Here is a 21,376-nt window from a genome sequence, read left to right on the forward strand (position 1 = left end):
ACTTTGGAGAGCATGTAATTGCAATATTACTGTTTTTTTTTTTTTTTTTCTTTTTTAAGACGATTAAGAGTCACATGCTCTACTGACTGAGTCAGCCAGGTACCCTATAATATTATTGTTTTTATTTTTAGTAAATAACTGAGAAAATATTTCATTCCTAAAAAGTAGATAAAATCTGGTACCAGGGCTAGATCTCCTAATGTGCCAAACTTCATTTGGGATCTAGAAGTAACTGCAAAGCTTGTGAAGATCTTCAAACTGGGAGTTAGCCAGTTAGCTGACTCTATTGCCAAAAAGACTGAAATCTGACCCAAGCCCTGCAACAATAATTTTCTAAAAGATCCACAATTTGGATCCCAAGGCAACGGTTTCCCCACGATGAGTTCCAGGGTGCCATGAACAGGAACTGTGCCTGGTTAAAGAGGCCAAAGATAAGGCTTGGGCCCCACATAGATCACATAAGGGCTATGTGACCAGAGACCAGGTTTTTTCTTTGGAAATACTACAGCCTTGAAGCTTTCCTCCCCTTAAAGATTCATAATGCGTATTAATATAGTTAAAGTTCTGAGAAGCCCAATAATAAATGAACTACTTTTGTTAGTTTTGCCCAAAATTGTCAAGAAAAAAACCCTGAACGTAAGTAACTCTACATGTTCCTTAGAATATATAAAGTCCCAGGTAACGTTTTTCTGGAAATACTACCTAAGATAGATCTTACCAGTCAGGATCAAATGATACAGTGAAAGGTAGGAAAAGTGGTCTGTAAACTGTAAGATATGTGCAACGTACTGTATCAGATGACAGAAGGGGCCCTTCAAGAAGCTATGACCAGAATCCAGGAAGGCTGCTCAGAGGCCACTCACACCACGCCCTAGGAGTTGGGTGTGGTGTAGAAGAACTACAGAGAGAAAAATCCCAAATCAAGCCCACTGAGTTTCAGGCTAAAGAAAAAGAACAGGCCAAGCGTCAAGGGTGAGAAGATGTCTTTTCCAAAGATATTCATTCATTCCACCCACAGTCAGTGAACTCTCAGTGGATATACACATTGTCAGGTCTCCTGTTGAGGTAAGTATCTAGACCTGCCAAGCTGGAAGACCCAAAAAGGTAAGGCTACATGGCAGCAAGGGTAGCTCCATCTGTGGCTCTGCGGTTTATGTTGAAGCAACATTTTCTGGTAATCACCAAGCACAGTTACTGTCTTTGCAGAGATAATCCCAAGGTAAATTCCCCCACCTGAAACCTCCTCCTTAGCCCCTAACAAACGAGAATAATGGGAACCATTAATTGGGCCTTTATTATATGTCAGATACTGAGCTAGACCGTACATATACCAATATTCCATTTCATCCTCAAAATAATTCTCTTTCTCATGAGGCAAAACTCATAGGCTGTTGATGATGAGACTGAGGTATAGAGAAGTGATCTGCCAAAGGTCCGAACTAGGTAGTGGCAAACCTGGGGCTCTAGACAGGGGTCCGCAATCATTTTTTATTCTGCATCCAAAACATATTATTTATAACTAGGCACAGGTGCCACTGTACCAACAGAGACATTTACAAGTATGATATAAATGAAATATACAGAGAACTAATATTGTCTTCTAGCATCAGTTTGGAGGTAACTGATACATTACACTGCTTCTCTCCTTCACTTCCCAGTTTTTACTTCATATTCCTCTATGCTCTGTTAAAGGCCCAGATTATTCCAGGTTCATTACCTGTTGAGCCTAAGTCTTCTCATCACTGCTCTTTCTAAAATTCCTTATGTTCTTAAAAGTCACATAAAATGCCAACAGGCTTGGGAGAAAAAGATGTTCAGTTGCTGATGGTAGTTTTCAGAAGCAGGTAAGAACTCTATTCCATCCAGTAAAGCCATTTACCGTATGTACTGCACACAGTATTTGTTGCATTATGGTAAAAATTTTTGAAAACTGTCACTTTTGCTTGTGCCAATTTCAAGAACTTAAATCCTGCTTCTTTAGAAATTCTCAGGAGAAAACCACTATGTTGTGAAATCCTCTCCCCTACCTTTTATGTTTCACAGCTGACTGAAACTGGCAATAAAAGGAAAGCAATGTTAATTATGACAATAAAGATACCTAATATGTCCCCAGAATGTAATGAGAATGGTGTTTCAGTTGTATGGGCAAAACGGGGAAAAAAATTCACATGAGATGATAATTGACTGTCAGAACGAGACCACTAGCAGTTCTGTGTTAACCACTATTCTTCACATTCTCGGGGAAATACTGAATATGCGGTTTTGCGGAGAGATCGTGAGTTTTAAGGGTCGGATCAAACACAGCCTTTAAGAACACGGACAAGGCACAAGAGAGAAAAGATCATTTCAGACCACGTGGCGCCAGCCAACCACTGCTTGTTAAAGCTGTGTGGACAGACGAGCTACCTTGTTAAAAGAAACTGGGAATTGTGGACAGTCTGCGGACTGCTTTCCGTGTTGGCGATGTTGGTCGCTGCCGTGGACTGCGTGATCGTGGTGGTGACGCCGCTCGTGTTAGCGCGCCGGGTGGCGTTGCGGGCGGTCTCCAGCTGCTGCCGCGCCGCCTGCGCGTGCTGCCGCTCCAGCTGCAGCTGCATCTGCAGCTGCTGCAACTGCGAAGCGGAAGGGCCCGAAGAGTTAAGCTGTCCTCCCGCGGACCGCCTCACTCCTGACAGCTGAGACAGCAGCTCTGCCAACGGAAACGAAGGGGGTTAATGTCTCGTTAGATGCTGCGGGAAACAAAAGGCTGAAGATCGCGCTTTTAGAGGAGCATTAAAAACGATGGCCAACAGGCAGGTGGGTATCCATGGCAACACAAAGTTCAGCTGGGAGCTCAGCACCTTTCTTTTTATTAAAGATTTTATTTGTAAGTCGTAATCTCTACACTCGACGTGGGTCTTGAATTTAACAATCCCAAGACCAGGAGTCGCATGCTCTACTGACTGAGTCAGCCAGGCGCCGCCCCTCGGTACCTTTTAGAATGCCTCCTGGAGGTAGCGGCTGTTGGGCATGGAGAATGCAAATCCATGAATATTAACCCACATACAATTATTTTTAAGCAGAACATAACAGATTGTTGCTTAATGGACTAATTTAGTTATACTTTCTCTCAATATTGTAGTAAATTAAAGTGGATCATCTGCTGGCCCAATCATAATATAAACCTTCTCCATACAAGCTCCATGAAAGAAGGGGTCAAGTCTACCATTTATACTATTCCAGCTCCTAGAACAGTGCCTGGCGCATAGTAGGCCTCAAACATTTACTCAATGATTGAATGATGATCCGAATTACATCCAAGAGGCCCAGATCATTTCTATCTGTGACCCTTGCACCACTCACCTTTGCCTTGTCTCTGGTACTTTCTGGTACTGTCATTTGAGAGTCCTGGAGTACCACTGGACTATCACTGGTGATGTTCAGTAAGGCTGACTGGCTCCTGACTGTACAGCCTAGTTAGTGGCCTGTTACAATCCAGACTCTCTTCTTTCGATAAGGTTGAACTCACCAAGAGCAATGTGGACCTTTGTCCCTGAGTCCTCATCTAAGTAGGGTGCAGGAAGCGCCTTGTCCCACATGGGAGAGTTCCACCTAGCTTACGTGGAATTACGTGGAATTGTCTGCCTTACTAGCAAATACTCTTCGCCGTTAAAATTCTTTAACGGGTGTTTCTGTCTTCTAGCTCACTGTTGTTTTATCCCACAGGTTCTTACACCATTCTTTCATATAGCCTACAACTAACATAAACTAATTTCCAACGGCAGAAAAAATTGGAAAGAATTTCTCACTTTTGAATTTTGTTTCCAGAAATGAACTTTTACAAAAAGCCTACTAACAAAGACAGTAGGTAAATATTCCCTTTGGATGAAGAAGTATTTTTTAAAATCCCCAAAACTCAGTTCACAGGGTTTATTGCACATCCAAATGCCCAAAGCACATTTGGAATTTAGAGGTTATATCTGTAGGTCTGTACATTTTAAAGAACATTGTATGAGTAAAACTGTTCCTAGTTTGTACCACAGATCCACACTTACCAGCGTCCCAGGGTGTTCTGCAAGGTGCATCACGATTTTCAGGCACATATTCACCATGCGCACACATTTCAGAACTTGTACAGGCTTCCCAGAGTCTTACCTTAGCCTGTCTGTGTTTCGTGCATCTTACAGTCTCAGGCTACTGTGATTTCTGACATTGTATTTTCACCTCCAACCTCTTTGCTCTGCTGCTGGCTTCCCAGGTTGGTCATGTACTAAGCCCAGAGGACTTGGCTATGAACTACATATTCAAATGTTGTCGTTTTTTAAATAAGATTTTCTCAAGCTACTGAAACACATACTTTTTAGTATGTTCCCTAAGAGTATAGTTCTCAAATCAAGGCAAGAACAGAGAAACTCCTACTTTACTTTCTTCTATGAGAAGAGCTTAATTCTCTAGTCTTGTCAATTAGTTTTATTATCTGTGTGTTTGGGGGGTTGAACCATGGAACTCTGAAAGTCTTCCGACTCTGAAATCTTTGATCATTTTCTTGGGTTTCAATACAGGCCACAAATAGAACCCAGAGCCATTTCTTAGTATCTTCTGCTCTAAGTGCTTAAAGAAATGTCAGAATGATATGAACTACTTTATGTTGCCCACTTTTAAAATATTTCATACTAATAAAATTTGGGGAAGTTCTGTGAAGGAATGTAGGAGCATGATGAGAGACTAAAACCACAAATTCCACCAAAACATTTTAAAGGAAGGCCCCCTCCCTGGCCATTTCCTTTATTAATGGGAAACTAACTTACCAGCTATAGGATCCATGGCCTCCCTATTGCTTGGAGAATATGAACTCTGAGAGGAAGAAAGTCCACCAGTAGAACTGCTAGTAAAGTGCATGTTTGATCTACGAGCACGAGGACCTCCTAGTCCCCGGCCAGGGTGAAACATTCTACGTACATGTCGAACACCACTCGATTCATCGTAACTCCAAAGTTAAGAAAAGAACCCAAGTATTTCACAGAAAGAAAAAAAAAAATCACTCGAGCCCCTGTTAGACAGACATGCAGATTTCCTAAATTGTAAGCATTTAAAAATAGCACATTTCATTTAGAATGCAAACATCACAACCATATCTACAAGGGCTATTAACGCTAAAAAAAAGACACTCAAATACAAAGCAACATGTGAGTGAATGAGTGAGTGAGTGTGAGAGAGAGAGTGTGTGTGTGTGTGTGTGTGTGTGTGTGTGTGTGTGTGTTTTCAAAGGGAAAAATGTTTTTCCAGATAGGAACAAATTTCTTCCTAGCCTCCAGCGACAATAACCAGGTGGGGTAAAGGGCACCATTGGGTCAGACTCCCAAGATAAGGCATCGCCTTACCCTGACCTCAGGGATGAATTTCATATATGTTCATACTGAAGTAACCAAAATTAATAAGCATCAATTTTTTTATCTGAGGGGAGCTATGCTAATCAAGTCTCAATTATCATCTGGAATAGAAAAGAACGGTATGAGCAGTTTTATTTACATTTTTACAGTTTTTTAGGTTTTTTTTTATTTAAGTAATCTCTACACCCAACATGGGGCTCGAACTCACCAACCAGAGATCAAGAGTTGCATGCTCTCTGACTGAGCCAGCCAGGTGCCCCCTGCATGAATAATTTAAATTCAGGAATAAAAGACTCCTTTTGGTTATTAGTTTTAATCTGTCTTCAAGTTGTTTTTTAATGCTGCTGCTAAACTGAAAACTAGATTTAAATTTTTTAATAACAGTGGACAGAGAGAGAGTAACACCACATTTATCAAGAGGTCAAATTCCAAGGGGCGCCTGGCTGGCTGTCAGAAGAAATTACTTAAAAAAAACAAAACAAAACAAAACGTCAAAGCTAGCAGCCTAACCCACCTTCTACAGCTGACAGCAAACAGCCGCCCAAACTCATGAAGACATGAGTAAAGAAGGTCCTGAACAGCAAACAGCCGCCCAAACTCATGAAGACAACCTTGTGTTTCCACACAGGCAAATGTATGGGTAAAGCACAGCCAAAGAGACTTTTCTTTCAAAGCAGTACATGGAACAGCTATATGGTACAGAATGACTTTTTAAAAAAAACGTTTATTGAAAATATTTTTGAGAGAGCCAGAGGGAGAGCGCAAGAAGGTGAGAGGCAGAGAGGGAGTGGGGGACAGAGGATCTCAAGTGGGCTCTATGCTGACAGCAGAAAGCCTGATGTGGGGCTCAGACTCATGAATCGTGACATCATGACCTGATCCAAAGTCGGGACACCTAACCGACTAAGCCACCCAGGCGCCCTGGTGCAGAATAACTTTGCTGGCTTCCCAGTTTTCAGCCGATGATTTTGGAGTGATTTAAGGATAGGATGAGTGATTACTGAAGCCCTCAGGTGCCATTATAATGTGTACTGTTTCATCATGGTATTCATGATAATGGCTTAGGTTTTACAGGAAGTAATGTTATGATCACCATATTTTGTTTTTAAAAAAGCATCTAGGTGTAAAAAGTACACTTTAGGAAGGTTCCATCTAAAGAGAAAAAAAAAAATTCTGGTGCCTAATGAGGTTCGGAGAGAAGCTATTCCCTCATGACAAAGTCACCACACAGAATCACTTGAAGAACCTGAAAAATCAGTATATTTCCAGGATAACTGCAATGTCAACGTTTTGTTTTCCAGAGCTTAATGGCAATACTGGTTAGGAATCTAAAATGTAACATATGCCTTCTCCTATTTTTATTTTGCATAATTTAATGTTCTCTTGATAACCAGGGACTTATAAAAATCTCACAAAAATGGATGTAGGTGACACGGGACATTCTACTGAATGGATACTAATTTCATTACAGGACCCCGAACTTGCTGAAAAAGTTCAGGATTCAGGATAACAGCCTGGCTTGCAATTACTTGCCTAGCTTCTCCATGAAGATGGTGCAGAACAGGGATCAAGCATAACCCTGCTCCGTATTGTTTTAAGATTCTTTCATATAAAATGCGAAGTGACTCAAAGACTTAGGTATTCTTGGCCCATTCAGGTTTTCTTATTCTCTTCAAGAAAAAAACAAAAAAAATCACAACTTTCTTCATTATGCTTTCATGTCCTCAGCACTTAGGAGAGAGGAAAAGTGGTGTCATCTGTTCCTCTGTCCTTGACTGGCTCAGGTCTGGCTGACATTTTCATTTCTTAGGTTGGCTCCATATCTTTGTATTCGCTTTCGTTTTCTTTTATTCCCCTAACTCCGAAGGGCCATGCTGCCAATTAGAACATTGGGAACTGTGAGCAAGGGATGGGAGCTGGGGGACAAGAAAACCGTCAAGCCAGTTTCTTCCTCAGTAGGACCATGGCTGGATTATGGTTGCCGGGAGGCAATCAAAGAAATCAGAATAAAGTCTGGCAAAGAGGAAAGTCGTGATTAGCTCTTGAACCACTTCAAACTGCAATGAATACTGAAACCTTTACATGAAAATGGACCCCTGAGTTAATAGGTGACAGTTTTCGAAAAACAATTCATAACTTGAGACGAGAAGCACACAGCGCACAAAATTAATTACTCCGGTGGGCCGTTCATCTCTTGAAGATCACAGGGAACATCACCAGCAACTGCTGAGAGACAGACTTGCGAAGGGGAAGCAGAAAGGAAAGCGGGAAAGGACTTCAGAGCTGGCCGTGAACTGATGCGATCCTACTCAGAGACTGGGCGGGGAATGACAGTCTCTGGAGAAAGGGGCTCCCAAGGGAGAGGAGCCCCGGCATGCACTCCTGCTCATCATCCCCCACTAGAATGGGGTACGGCAACAGAGGACACAGAGGGGAAGCACATAAATTCTCCTTGTACTCAACTAGATTTTAATTCGGATTAGTGTTTTCCTCTTTCGTATGAAAACACCCTGCTGAAGACTTATCACCTGGGCAAAGGGTCTTAAGGGCATCTGACCGAAACGAAGTGAAGATGACGAGCAAGGCGGCTTTCAGTGAGTGTTGTTCATGTGACGGGCACAGCATGTAACAAGAGAAATAAATTGCATCTCAACACCGAGTCACTTTTAGGAAAGGTCAAATAAACTCAAATAAATTGGAAGTTAGTTTATCTCTTTGGGTATATTGTCCTTAAAAATAATCAAAATGACAAACATTACAAACAACTCTATCCCTTCTTGCCTCTTAAAAGGATATTAAATCTCTAGGGGCTCTGTGTTCAAGTGTAAGATGAGCTGCAAAGTCATCCGTGACATGATTAGGATCGCCTCCAGGTAATGCTGCACATATTGGACAAATCTGAAATGAAAGTAAAGAAAGCAGATTTAATAGATGGATATTGATCAGACATCTTGTTGGATGAATATTTTACTATAACTGAGTTTTAACCAGGCAACAACACAGTAGAGATCCTGAACTAGTAAACAGCAACGGAGGCCTGAATATGAACTACGGCACATCCACGCTGTTACTTACAACTCCGAGAGATAACCTCTCAGGGTCAGACACAACGGTTCTAGACAAACAGCTCAAACTTGAGCTCTGGTAAAGCCTTCTAACAGCCTGGCCGATTCATTTGCATGGTCTGACAAAACACTTTCCATAAAAAAAATTTTGTTTAAAGATGTGCTATTTAATTAGTGCACATTCACATCTGACTAAGTTTGGTCTTGAATGGTAAAGACGGAGACATAAGCCTCCCCAAAGTAAGCTAGATTTGAGGGCCAATCTCCAAATACAACAGCAAAGCTCTTATTAAAATACAGCTATACAAGCTCATATATTAAGACAGTGATTACTGGTAATGTGCAAATATGCTCTATAAATTCATGAATAGGACTTCCAAGGGAAAATGGAGATGGGAGCCCATTTTTAGAACTCTATCTTTCAGAGGAATGGGAGGCGGAACAAAAGCTTGTTCAGGTTAAGGTCAAGGAGTAGAAGACCAACTTCTTGTGCGCCTTAGGGCAAGGGATAGGAGAAAGGAATAAAGTGTGTGTGCACACACAGAGCTCAGGGAAGCCTTCAGAGGCTGGAAATGTGGTTTCTGAAGCGGTAGGTTAGAGAGGAGTGGTGACACAGGAAGAAGAGGGGTAGGATCAAGAGAAAGGAACTTTGAGAGGAAAAGCCCCTTCTCTTCCAGAAATCCAAATGGGTAAATGATGGTCTAGGAGTGGAAGCCAAGCCTTGAGGTGTAAAGAACTTGAGAGCTAAAGAACAGAACCAAACAGAAAGGTCTGATGCAAAGGGGCACAGCCAAAGGGAGCCCCAGGAAGTGTACAAAGCTTTAGGTTTGTGTCTCTCTAGGGAGAAAAGAACTGAGGCTAGGATATGTGATTTACGTTGCCAATACACATGTTGTATCTCTGAATTCTTTCACCTGGAGTAAAATTCAGGCACTCGGTTGACCTTGCTGCCTGCCTGTGGTGGTGTAAAAGAGATGAAAAGGCAGGCGCCAGGCGAGACTTGGAAGGCCAATACTGGGATACAGACGGGAAAACAAACTATCTGATCCCCAGAGCCTATGCCAACGCAAATCACCATCTTCTCGGGACTAGAAAGCAGAAGTCCCCTGAAAGTCTGACTCTGATTTGATTCCAGTTCCTCTTATGCCCATTCAGCTGTTCTGATTATATCTGCTTCAGGAGTCTGAGAAATATCCTTAAGAAACCCTAAAGATGCTCATGAGAAATAACACTTAAGCAGGACAGTGTGCAAAAGAAGAAGGGAGGTCACATAGGAACGTGCCTGCAAAGAAATGAAGAAAGCACTGGATAAACATGTGCATGCCTTTCTTAGAAGATGCCACAGAGGTGTTCAGACATTTTTTCCTGTCAGAGAGAAGAGCAATTGTATCTGTTCATAAATTTACAGATAATCAACTCTCTTTCCCAGGAATTTAGGTTTTACTGTCTGTGTCATTCCTGTACTATGAAACTGCCAGGCAGTGTGCGCTGTACTTATTTTACTTTTTGTGTGTTTCTGTCTTGCCTAGCTAGATTGTCAACGGTTTTGAGAAAGGCAGGACAGTGTGATTTGGTTGTTGTTTGGGAACCGTGACCAGACTTGCTTAAAACAAAAAGACCAACAGGTTTGGAGAAGCAGAAACAACCTCCAGTTTAACAAATGAAACAAACAAGCCAGCTTAGATATTTTTGAGTCCCTCAATTTTGCAACAATTTAACAGGTGCTGGACAATGCAGAGCTTTATTACAATGCGACAAGATTACAAGTGTTAAGATTTTTATCCACAGAAAAAATAACCAGTAAGAGGAAAAGGCACCTTCCTTCTAAGACATTTGCTTTAGACTGGCCTTTGGCTAAGGTCTATGCACAACTCGAACTGCACAAAAGATAACTGTAGAAGTTTCAGTACTTTGAGGACACACGCAAATGTTCTTAGATGAGAGAAGTATCCTTGAGAATATGCATTCCCAGAAGGAAGACGAAATGGGAAAGTACAGATATCAAATGTACTAAGAATGCCCTAACAGGACCGACAGCCTCCTATACCCTAGAAAAGCACCTTCGAGATGGGGATGTAGACTAGTGCTTAGTTTTGAGTGTGTCTTTACTTCCACACACCCAGTATTTTGCAGAGGACAGAAAAATTCCACACAAAAGATACACTGTTAACCCTAAACTTACCAGTCTGTCAACATTAATATTTATCATGCTTCAACTGCCACATGATATAGTAACATCTATTACTTGAACAAGCAAATTCCATGTAACACATTATCTTAACGCAATGACAACTTGCCAGTGTTCAGGCATATTGAACTGGCATAAGTCAGTGTTTCCTGAAATTGGCTGAGGATATAATTCATCCAGAATATTTGGTAAAAACACAGTTCTCTAGGCCCCTGCCTGGAAACTGATTCTAGGAGATTTGAAAATCTATATTTTTGACAAGGGTCCCAATTATCTTACAATTAGGTAAGTTTGGTAAATACAGCTTAAATATACAACGGTATTTAAAAATAATAAATATCCTGAGGAATGAAACATGAAATGTTGTATTTACTATCACCTGGCTCAAATTCTTTCTTTTTTCTTTTTTTTTACTGTTTTTATTTTTGAGAGAGAGCGCACAAGTGGGGGAGGTGCAGAGAGAGAGGGAGACACAAAAACAGCCACAGAGGGGTTAAGTTCTCATGATGTAGTGAGCTCTTCTCCATTTTTTTTTTTTTTTTGGATAGGCTTCATTCCAAGTTTCTTGGCCATTTTGTTCACTGTTCCAGAAAATGCATTTTAAAAAACTGTCTATCTGATCCAGTATATAACCTAGCTTGAACTGAAGCTACTAGACCACAGCACTACAGAGAGATCAGTCTTGCACCAAAATCATTCAGCAGATGCTGAGAGCTAGGCTGGTTCTTTACCATGAGGCTGACCCACTTTGGAGCATCATCCTCTCAGACCACTTGAAACTGCCCTTGAACTCAGATTCTGGGACACTAAGCTTCTTGTTAACAGCAAACACTTTTTTAAAAGTTTATTTATTTACTGAGAGAGAAACACAGAGAATGGGGGGGGGGGGGTTGTTGAGAGGGGAGAGAGAATCCCAAGCAGGCTCATCAGTGCAGAGCCCGACCTGGGGCTCAACCCCACCAATTGTGAGATCATGACCTGAGCTGAGATCAAGAGTCAGATGCTTAACTGACTGAGCCACCCAGGCGCCCTGTAGCAGCAAACACTTTAAGTGAAATAACTGGTTTGGCAATTGGCATTTCTTGACTAGGTTTCTGAAACTTGATAAACTCATTTATTTCATTTATCTGATTAATTTTAGATCTCTGAGAAATATGTTCCTTTTGAGTAACTGTTCAAAAGCTGTGATTTCCCTATATCATCTTCTATTGTTACTTTCTAGTAACACAACAAATGTTTGATGCATCGTTTGTCTGGCAACGATGATCTTATGGCAGCATAGCTTCTTTGTAGTTCATTTTTTGGACCCTTTTTCAAAAAGATTCATTTTCATCCACATAATCATTATGATTAGGTTCATCTTGTCACAAAAGGCCTACAGAATCACTCAAATCCTACCATCCTTCCATTCCCAAGTAAAAGCCCGGGTGGCATGATGGTGGAGAAAGTAACATTATTCCTCTGTACAAATGTCAAACCTCTTTATTATCCACCAGACCAAGTGGACAAATGTTCTCATTTTAATGGTTCTCTAGTATTTGGCCGTACTCACCTGATTCCATTTTATTTCCCATTATTTCCCACAACAATCAATACCTTACCATCCCTTCTACCTACTATGTTTCTTTCTCAATACCACATCTTAGTTCATGTTGTCTCTTCCCTCTGAATAATGCCTTTACCTTCCCATTCTGTCCACTTTTTGAAATCATACCCATTTTTTCAAGGCCTACATGAAGTCCCAAAGCCCTCTGACTCCTTCCTGGTGTTATTCTCCAATTGTGTCAAATAAGCTAGTTTGCTCTTCAGATGGGCCACAAAGTCTGTGTGGGTTGAGGCCACATGTTTTACAGTTGTTATGCTGAGAGCCACTGTGCCTTACTCCAAGAATTCAGAGGCCTCAGAAAGCACTTCACACTTTACATACTAAACGTAATGTTCTTGGTTAATACTTGGGGAGATACGTTCAGAAGTCACGAACATTTATCTAGAGAAAGGCCACTAAAATCTCCCTTTCCAACTTGTCCTTAATAATTGACCCAGGAATGATCTAGAACAGAGAATCTTCTTACATCATCCTCTGAGGGCAAAGAAGGGAAGGTAAAGTGAATGTTGTGTTCCCCTCACCCTCTTCCTATTTATAACTAACGACTCAATTTCTCTCAGGCACCCACACATTTTCTCACATAAAGCCCTTCTGCGGCCCCCCACCTTCCTGTTACTTTGCTTTCTGTCCAGTCATTACATGAACATTCCTTCTCCTTGTTCCTTTTCTCTACTACAGCTGTGGGTCAAGTTATGAAGTGAATCACGGTTAAGAAGATTAAAGGTATTACTCTTGTATCTGAGGAGTTACAGGTTCTGCAGCAAAATTACAATGCAGTGAAGAATAACTGCCACAGCTCTACTGCCTTCAGAAAAGCTGCTTATTTACTTGTGTTCGGTGAGTTTGTGCACCCCCCCACATCATAAGCACAAGAAAGATAAAAACACAATTCCAAGTCAAATAATTTTCCTTTGTTAATATTATACCAACTTTCTTTCTTTCTTTTTTTAATAAATGGGGAGGAGAGAAAGTTCTTTTTTCTTTTTTTTTTTTAATGTTTATTTATTTTGGGAGAAAGAGAGTGTGTGAGTGGGAGAGGGGCAGAGAGAGGAAGAGAGAGAATCCCAATCAGGCTCTGTGCTGACAGAGCAGACTCCTATGTTGGCCCCAATCCCACGAACTGTGAGATTATGACCTGAGCTGAAATCCAGAGTCAGACACTTAACTGACTGAGCCACCCAGGCGCCCCTCTACTAACTTTCTAATACAGGATTACATAGGCTTTTCCTAAGCTAGCTTCAAAATCAAAATTCACCACATGATGTGTTCTGCCAACCTCGTACTTATTTATTGTGCTCTGAGTTTCAAGCTAGGTTTCCAAAGGACATTTACAAAAACAGCTTCTTTTTAAGTTGGTGTTTTCTTCTTCCTTTCTTCTCATATGTGTAGGTTATATAAATTTAAATGAAAACATGTAACAAAGCCTTGTGAGCACTGTTTCAGATATGGGGCACCTTCTGGGACTGCAATAAACACGGTTTCTCTTGTGCTACTGTTTACAACTGCGTCAGTTTTCTAGTTAAAGGATCTATGCCAAGAAGTCCAGGTGGGCTAGTTAATGAAAGTTATGAAAGTTCTCACCAGTCAAATTTGTTATATTGTATAATTTTGTTACTATGGATTAACAAATTCATTAAGTATTTACTGAGGACCAAATCAGTGTTCACTTAATATCCTGGGTTATAAAAATATTAAGAAACGAAGACAGTGAACATGGTGATCCTGCCACCATTCAAGTTCATACAAATTCCATTTTTTTTTTTTTTTAGTTTCGTCTCTTCTTATAAATTGGGATGTATTTTTCATTATTTATTCAAACCAGATTACAATTCATGTCTCTTCTTTTGAAGGGCTCTTAAACTCACCTCTAGATATACCCCACGCTTGTTCTGTTAGGCAAAATTTTCTGATCACTTGCAATATAATGAGATGTTTTTAACAGAATTTCTTTTACTGAAAAGTGATGATCCAAAAAGAGCTATTAGAATTTAAAGCCAAGACACATAAAAAAGCCTTCAAATGCATTTGAATCCTTAGAGTTAAACAAACATAAAGTTGATAATCTACCAAGCTAACTATTGCTGAGGTTTATTGGTGATGTCAGGTTTTTGATCTCCTACCCAATTAAAAGTGGTTCATCTTATAAAATCTGCAGCTATAATAAATATAAGACTGAATGCTGGAGTTTTGCTTTGAAGAGATACATAAAGCACTACTGGAAAATCTTTTGGGCCTAGAACTATCTAAGTTGTAGCCACTTGCACCTTAACCATCCAGTTTGCCAATATAGACATAGGTCCTTTCAAGATTTGAGTGAGCACACCATTCAACTGGATTACAATCTAATTTTCTATTGTTACAGCGCAACACTGAAATTAACTTATAATGAAGTAGGAGTTACTTCATATTGAATTTATTTTTCTCCTCAGTTCCGTTCTCCCCATTTTAATACTTAGGTTGGAAGTGTCACATGCTTCTAAAGAGTAGCATTTAGAATTTTAGGAGTGTTTGCTATATACAAAAGTTTTAATTTTCCTTACATTTTTTTCAATTTTTTCATGTAAAAAAATGTTTATTTATTTTTGAGAGAGAGACGGGGGGGGGGGGGGGAAAAAGAGGGAGGGAGGGGCAGAAAGAGAGGGAGACACAGAATCTGAAGCAGGCTCCAGGCTCTGAGCTGTCAGCACAGAGCCCGCCACAGGGCTCGAACTCACAAGCTGTGAAATCATGATCTGAGCCAAAGTTGGACACTCAACCAACGGAGCCACCCAGAAGCCCCTTCCTTACATTTTTATACGTGATTTAAAAGTCCTAAATAACTAAGTTTTGGTTTTAAATGTTATTTTACTTACTTACTTAAAGATTTTTTTTTTCTTAAGTAGGGCTTCATGCCCAGCACGGAGCCCAAGGTGGGGCTTGAACTGACCCTGAGATCAAGATCTGAGTTGAGATCAAGAATTGGATGCTTGGGGCACCTGGGTGGCTCGGCTGGTTAAGTGATGCTTTTGGCTCAGTCATGATGTCAGGTATGTGGGATCGAGCCCGCATCGGGCTCTGCACTGAGTGTGGAGTCTGCATGGGATTCTTTCTCTGCCACCACCTCCCTGTTCCATGTGTGCTCTCTCTCTCAAAATAAATACATAAATTTAAATCTTAAAAATAAGAAAAAGCTGAATGCTTAACTGACTGAGCCACCCAAGTACCCCTTGATTTTTCCCTTTTAAGTAATCTCTACACCCAACATGGGGTTCAAACCCACAACCTCGAGAACAGGAGTCATACCCTCTACCGACTGAGTCAGCCAGGCATCTCCTTAAATATGTTTTTTGGGCAGAAATTTAAATTATATGTGTACATTGATGGGGCTCCCGGGTGGCTCAGTCGGTTAAGTGTCTGACTTCGGCTCAGGTCATGATTTCACAGTTCGTGGGTTCAAGCCTTGTGCTGTTGGGCTCTGTGCTGACAGCTCAGAGTCAGAAGCCTGCTTCAGATTCTGTCTCTCCCTCTCTCTCTCTGTCCCTCCCGGCTCGTGCTCTGTCTCTCTCTCAAAAATAAAAATAAAACATTTTAAAAACATAAAAAAAAAATAATTTAGCAACAGTAAAAAATAACTCCAAAGGATTCAGAACTGTCTTTTTTCTTTATCCTGCCCACAATTCACTCCAGATATGAGCACCCATGCTCACCTAGAAGAAAAACCCCAATGTCAGCTCCACTTTCTTAATCTAACCCGGTGCAAGCTATATTTATTACCTGTAGACTTTGAGAAAGGACATGGGAACCTCTTACCTCTTAGTGGTATCAAGAAGAGCCTGAAAGATGCAGGGAGACAGGGGCAGGGAGGCAGTGCCTGAGAGCAAGAAGCAATTTTAGTGAAGAATCAGAAATAAACTCTACCTTAGTCAGTGGGTCTGTGTGGTTTACAGTGAGTTTAAGTTAGAGTCTGATGAGGACTGAAGCTTTCTGCATGTTCCCCTTCTCAAGGGCATAACCAGTTTGTCAAGTAAGACTGAGTTTGCCAGAGCTTCCTAGAAAAAGGTGACCTCAGCTATGAACATCAAGACTGGCATCTTCAAATAATTTTACCAGTTTTTTTTTTTTTTTTTAAATCTGAGGGGCAGGTCCGGAAAAGAAGAGACAAGACTGAAAAGCATTTAAAGAACTTCTGAGTCACCCTGTAATTTGCCAACAGTTGTCGAAGAGCTCCCATCTTTACACCATCCTTCCTACAAATCTTTCTACAAACCCTGCAGAACATTTCTTTGACTTAAAATTAGCTGTCTGGACACTGAACTAGACAAACCAGTATTTTATAGGACAAAGAAGAAACCAGACTAGTGGCTAAAGAAAAAAAAACTCAAAATGAATGTGTGTAACACCTGCTATTTTACCCAGTGCTCCCCTTCCCATTCAGAAAACTGCCTGTTTTCCTTCCCTTACAGGATTTTAATTCAACTTCAACACAGAAGAAAGTAGAAAGCAATGAAAACCCTACCCAGGAAGAACAACATACTCTCAAATAGCAGGCATTTAAGGAACTTATTTCTTACAGAAATAGATTTTAAAAATGTCATGACACATGTATATAGGATTATCCCAGAACAAATCTGGAATCCCCAAAATATCTCCTATCATTTCCTTCCCTGCTCACAACTCCAAAAAATCTGCCGGGGTACTAATAGCTATATCACTCTTAAAATCAAAAGTACTATGATCTTGGGGTGCCTGGGTGGTTCAGTCGTTCAAATGTCCAATTTTGGCTCAGGTCATGATCCCACAGTTCGTGGATTCGAGCCCCATGTCTGTGTGGACAGCTCAGAGCCTGGAGCCTGCTTCAGATTCTGTGTCTCCCTCTCTCTCTGCCCCTCCCCTGCTTGCACTCTTTCTCTCAAAAATAAATGTTAAAAAAAAAAAAAAGTACCACGATCTGATTTTAAACAAGTAAATGTGTTCAAAGTAACTATTATTTAAAATATGCAAAGACAGCCAAACACTAAAGACAGGAAAAACTGATTTATAAAATAGAAAGTGTTTGGAGTCAAAAGTAATGAAAAGCACAAATTGTAAAAGTACCAAATCCTAACCTTCTACAATCTCTCCAGCTAAATGCAGCTGAGCAGTGGCAATATGGTTTCCCTGCAGCAACTGTATTTTTCAAATCCTATGTATTTATTTCTACAGCATTATTAGATAAAATACCCTTGTGAGTTCAGAGAAAAGCAGATAGCATCCAACTGCATTCTCTGATAAAGAATGCAAGCAGTAAGAGTCAAAATGTATTTTTTTCTTTTAATGTGAGTTTGGCTTTTAAATGCTTACCTTTCCTGATTATCTGATTAAAAGGGTAAGAAGGTAGTTACAATGTTTAAGAAAGTGTATAAAATTAGATTAAAAGATATGTACAAACTGTGGTTCACTCCACTGTTGCCCTAATAAGGAAATAAGTGCGGAAGTTAGTTCTACATATCGACATATTAAAACAGTCTCTCAATGAAATACAGATAGATTGATGATCAGGATTTAAAAGTCCTATAGACAGTTTAAAACAGATGTCACTTCTCATCGCCTTCATGAATAAATCCTATCTATCATGTTAATTTGGCTGGAATATTTGATCTAATACTTTCTTGCTTGCTTAATTGAGAGATCAAATGCATCTAATTGTTTAGTACAAATGCCACAAATTGTTTAGTACAAATTGCCAATAGATAAACTATTGTGCGCTCTATGACATTCAAACAACTGTTTAAATATTAAGTCAGTTACCAGCTAAAACCGATTATTCTGAATCATGAAAAAAAATTCAAAGGTCCTTTTATGCCATTGTTTTTCTCCGTAAGAACTGTTGTCATTAGTTTTTAAAGTGTATGTATGTATGTATGTATGCATGTAATCTCTACACCCAACGTGGGGCTCAAACTCACAACCCTGAGACCAAGAGTCTCATGCTCTTCTGACTGAGCCAGCCAGGTGCCCCAAAAATTATTACTCAAAATAAAATTGTCTAAAGTCAGACTATGGGAAATTTCCAAAATCATTCTTTCTCCATGATTTTTAGTTCTTATAAATAAAACACAGTACAACCGTACTATTTCAAAACTAAACTCCTTTTGTTAAGAACACACCTAAGTCTTCATTAAAAAGGGGAGGAAATGGGGGCACGTGTGGGTGGCTCAGTTGATGAAGCATCTGACTCTTGATCAGCCCAGGTCATGATCTCACAGGTTGGTTAGTTTAAACCCCTCATAGGGCTCCATGCTGACAGTGCAGAGCCTGCTTGGGATTCTTCCTCTCTCTCTGTCCCTCCCCTGCTCGCTCTCTCTCTTAAAATAAATAAACAAACTTTATTTTTTTAATTTTTTTAAAACTTTTTTAAATTTTTTATTTATTTATTTTTTAATTTTTTTTTAATGTTTATTTATTTCTGAGACAGAGCATGAGTAGGGGAGGGGCAGAAAGAGAGGGAGACACAGAATCAGAAGCAGGCTCCAGGCTCTGAGCTGTCAGCACAGAGCCCAACGCGGGGCTCAAACTCACAGACTGCGAGATCATGACCCGGGCTGAAGTCAGACGCTTAACCGACTGAGCCATCCAGGCGCCCCTAAAACTTTTTTTTTAACATTTATTTACTTTTGAGAGACAGAGCACAAGTGGGGAAACGGCAGAGAGAGAAGGAGACACAGAATCCCAAGCAGGATCCGGGCTCTGAGCTGTCAGCACAGAGACCGACACGGGGCTCGAACTCACGAATGGCGAGATCACGACCTGAGCCGAAGTCAGACACCCAACCGACTGAGCCACCCAGGGGCCCCATAAATAAACTTTAAAAAGAGGGGGGGGGGGTTGGAGGGATGCTTGGGTGGCTCAGTCAGTTGAGCGTCTGTCTGACTTCGGCTCAGGTCATGATCTCACAGTTCGTGGGTTCAAACCTTGTGTTGGGCTCTGTGCTGACAGCTCGGAGCCTGGAGCCTGCTTCGGATTCTGTGTCTCCCTCTCTCTCTGCCCCTCCCTCGCTTGCACTCTGTCTCTCAAAAATATATAAACATTAAAAACGGGTGGGGGTAATGTTATCAGTAACATAAATGAAGAGCACCTAAAAGCTGGACACTACCCTAACCCCTTTTCTGGAAAGTAATAAAAATGAGTAAATCAAATGAAAAATAGAAAGCAAGAAGTTCCCAGCAATGACCTATTAGAAGACTGCTGTTATTATGAACAGAATAATACATTAATACATACACTTCTGGAAGACAGAAGAAAATGTTGGTAAACCAAAAAGTGCTTTTATCTTTTAAGCATAATAGTCTTCAGATAAATTACAAGAGATTTATTTTAACAACTGAGAGCAAGCTAACTACATGTCATTAATGAAATGTAGCAGAACATTTCATCTAAAAACAAAATCTCTGACGGCTTTCAAACTAGCTACAGTGCAAGCTCAAATACATAGGATTTAAGAAAAAAATTCAGGAGTCACTTTTATGTCCGAAGAAAAGTTTTTCTACCTACCATGTTTCTTCCACCATCCTCACACTTCCTCAATAATCCTTCGTATCTGCAATCCCATTTGACCACTACTGCTCACTTCTGCTACTAGATTGATGGATTTTAAAACTACATACTGTACTACACTTCCCCTCTTAATTCTTTCCATTACCCAATCTACCCAATCTACCAAATCTCGTGGTAACTATGCGGGATTTTAAGAACTTGTGCTTAATCTCAAGATCACATTGTTTACCATGTTTAGTGTTTACATAGAGACTCCTGAGGGCTGCCTGGGTGGCTCAGTTGGTTAAGCATCCAACGCTTGGTTTCAGTTCAGGTCAGATCTCATGGTTTGTGGGTTCAAGCCCTGCATCGGGTTCTCTGCTGACCGTGAGGGATTCTCTCTCTGCTCCTACCCTGCTCGTGCTTGCTCGCCTGCTCTCTCTCAAAATAAACAGATAAAAGCTTAGAAAAAAAAAAAAAAGACTCCTGAGGCTATGCCCAATCCACTTCTTAAATTTTTAACTAGTAATCACCCTCACTCATTCTATGTCAGATGTTGTTTTTCATAGTATCTGGTTTTGAAGGGTCCTCCATACCCTCAAAATCAAAGTCTCTTGAGTAATCCCAAATTAATCTTAAGAAGGGGGGCAAATCTTATATGGGGCCTTTAGAGTCCCTATTTGAAAAAGAAAACAGAGACATATAGACAAGGTTATAAAGTTGTCTACAAAGTTGTTGATTTTTTTCTTTTTAAAAAATGTTTATTTATTTATTTTGAGAAAGACAGAGAGAGAGTGGGGGCAGGGTAGAGAAAGGGGAGAGAGAGAATCCCAAGCAGCCTCTGCAGTGCAGAGCCCGATGCAGGGCTTAAACTCATGAACTATGAGATCCTAACCTGAGCCAAAGTCACACACTTAACTGACTGAGCAACCCTGGCGCCCCTACAAAATTGTTTTAAACATTAACCTTCAGTAGACTTTCTTACCAGCTATGTCAGGTATCATTAAATGCTTACTAGTGGTGACAATAATACCTACAGTGACATTCTTTTACCCCTAAATGTTCCAAATGGATGCTGGTTAGAGGAGTGAGATCCTTAAGTCCCATGAAGTTACAAACTGGTGGCCTAGCCGACACATGGAAGAAACACAGGAGCAAAGCAAGATAGCACATTAAGCATTTAGAAAGAAAAATGTAGGTGGGGCACCACAGTGGCTCAGTTGTTAAAGCATCTGACTTCAGCTCAGGTCATGATTTTACAGTTTGTGAGTTCAAGCCCCACTTGAGGTAAGCCTCGCTTCTCTCTCTCTCTGTCTCTGCCTGTGATTCTCCTGTGATTCTCTCTCTCTCTGCCCGCCCCTCATTCACTTGTGTCTTCTCTCTCTCTAAAAACAAAAAAACAAAGAAGAAAAAAAAGAAAAAAAAAGGAAAGAAAAATGTAGATAGGAATAGAAAATGGGGTACACATGAGTCCCCGACCAAAATAACACGAGTCACTCTCGAACTCCAGAAGTTTTCCACGTTTGACTAACCATGACCTTGGCAAAATACTGGGGAGGGCGGTGGGGTGAGAGGGACACCTAGTAACATCACCTGGACATTTATAAATGCTTCACACGCATGCAGAGAGGCACTCAAAATACTTAATAACTGGTGG

The 21,376-nt window shown here is 40.6% G+C and overlaps 1 protein-coding gene across 1 annotated transcript in view; it reads right to left on the minus strand.

Annotated features, from left to right (window-relative positions):
- The window catches only part of KCMF1 (potassium channel modulatory factor 1), an 80,393-nt gene that overhangs the window by 3,700 nt on the left and 55,317 nt on the right, over positions 1–21,376 (minus strand). The window contains exons 4-6 of the mRNA XM_040458359.1: positions 8,166–8,267; positions 4,788–4,962; positions 2,407–2,689 (exon numbers count right to left, since the gene is read on the minus strand). Coding sequence (XP_040314293.1) covers positions 2,407–2,689; positions 4,788–4,962; positions 8,166–8,267 — 560 coding nt within the window. The remainder of the gene's footprint in view (positions 1–2,406; positions 2,690–4,787; positions 4,963–8,165; positions 8,268–21,376) is intronic.

This window comes from Herpailurus yagouaroundi, unplaced genomic scaffold, assembly GCF_014898765.1.
Source record: "Herpailurus yagouaroundi ecotype Mexico unplaced genomic scaffold, PumYag 221, whole genome shotgun sequence".
Lineage (NCBI taxonomy): Eukaryota > Metazoa > Chordata > Mammalia > Carnivora > Felidae > Herpailurus > Herpailurus yagouaroundi.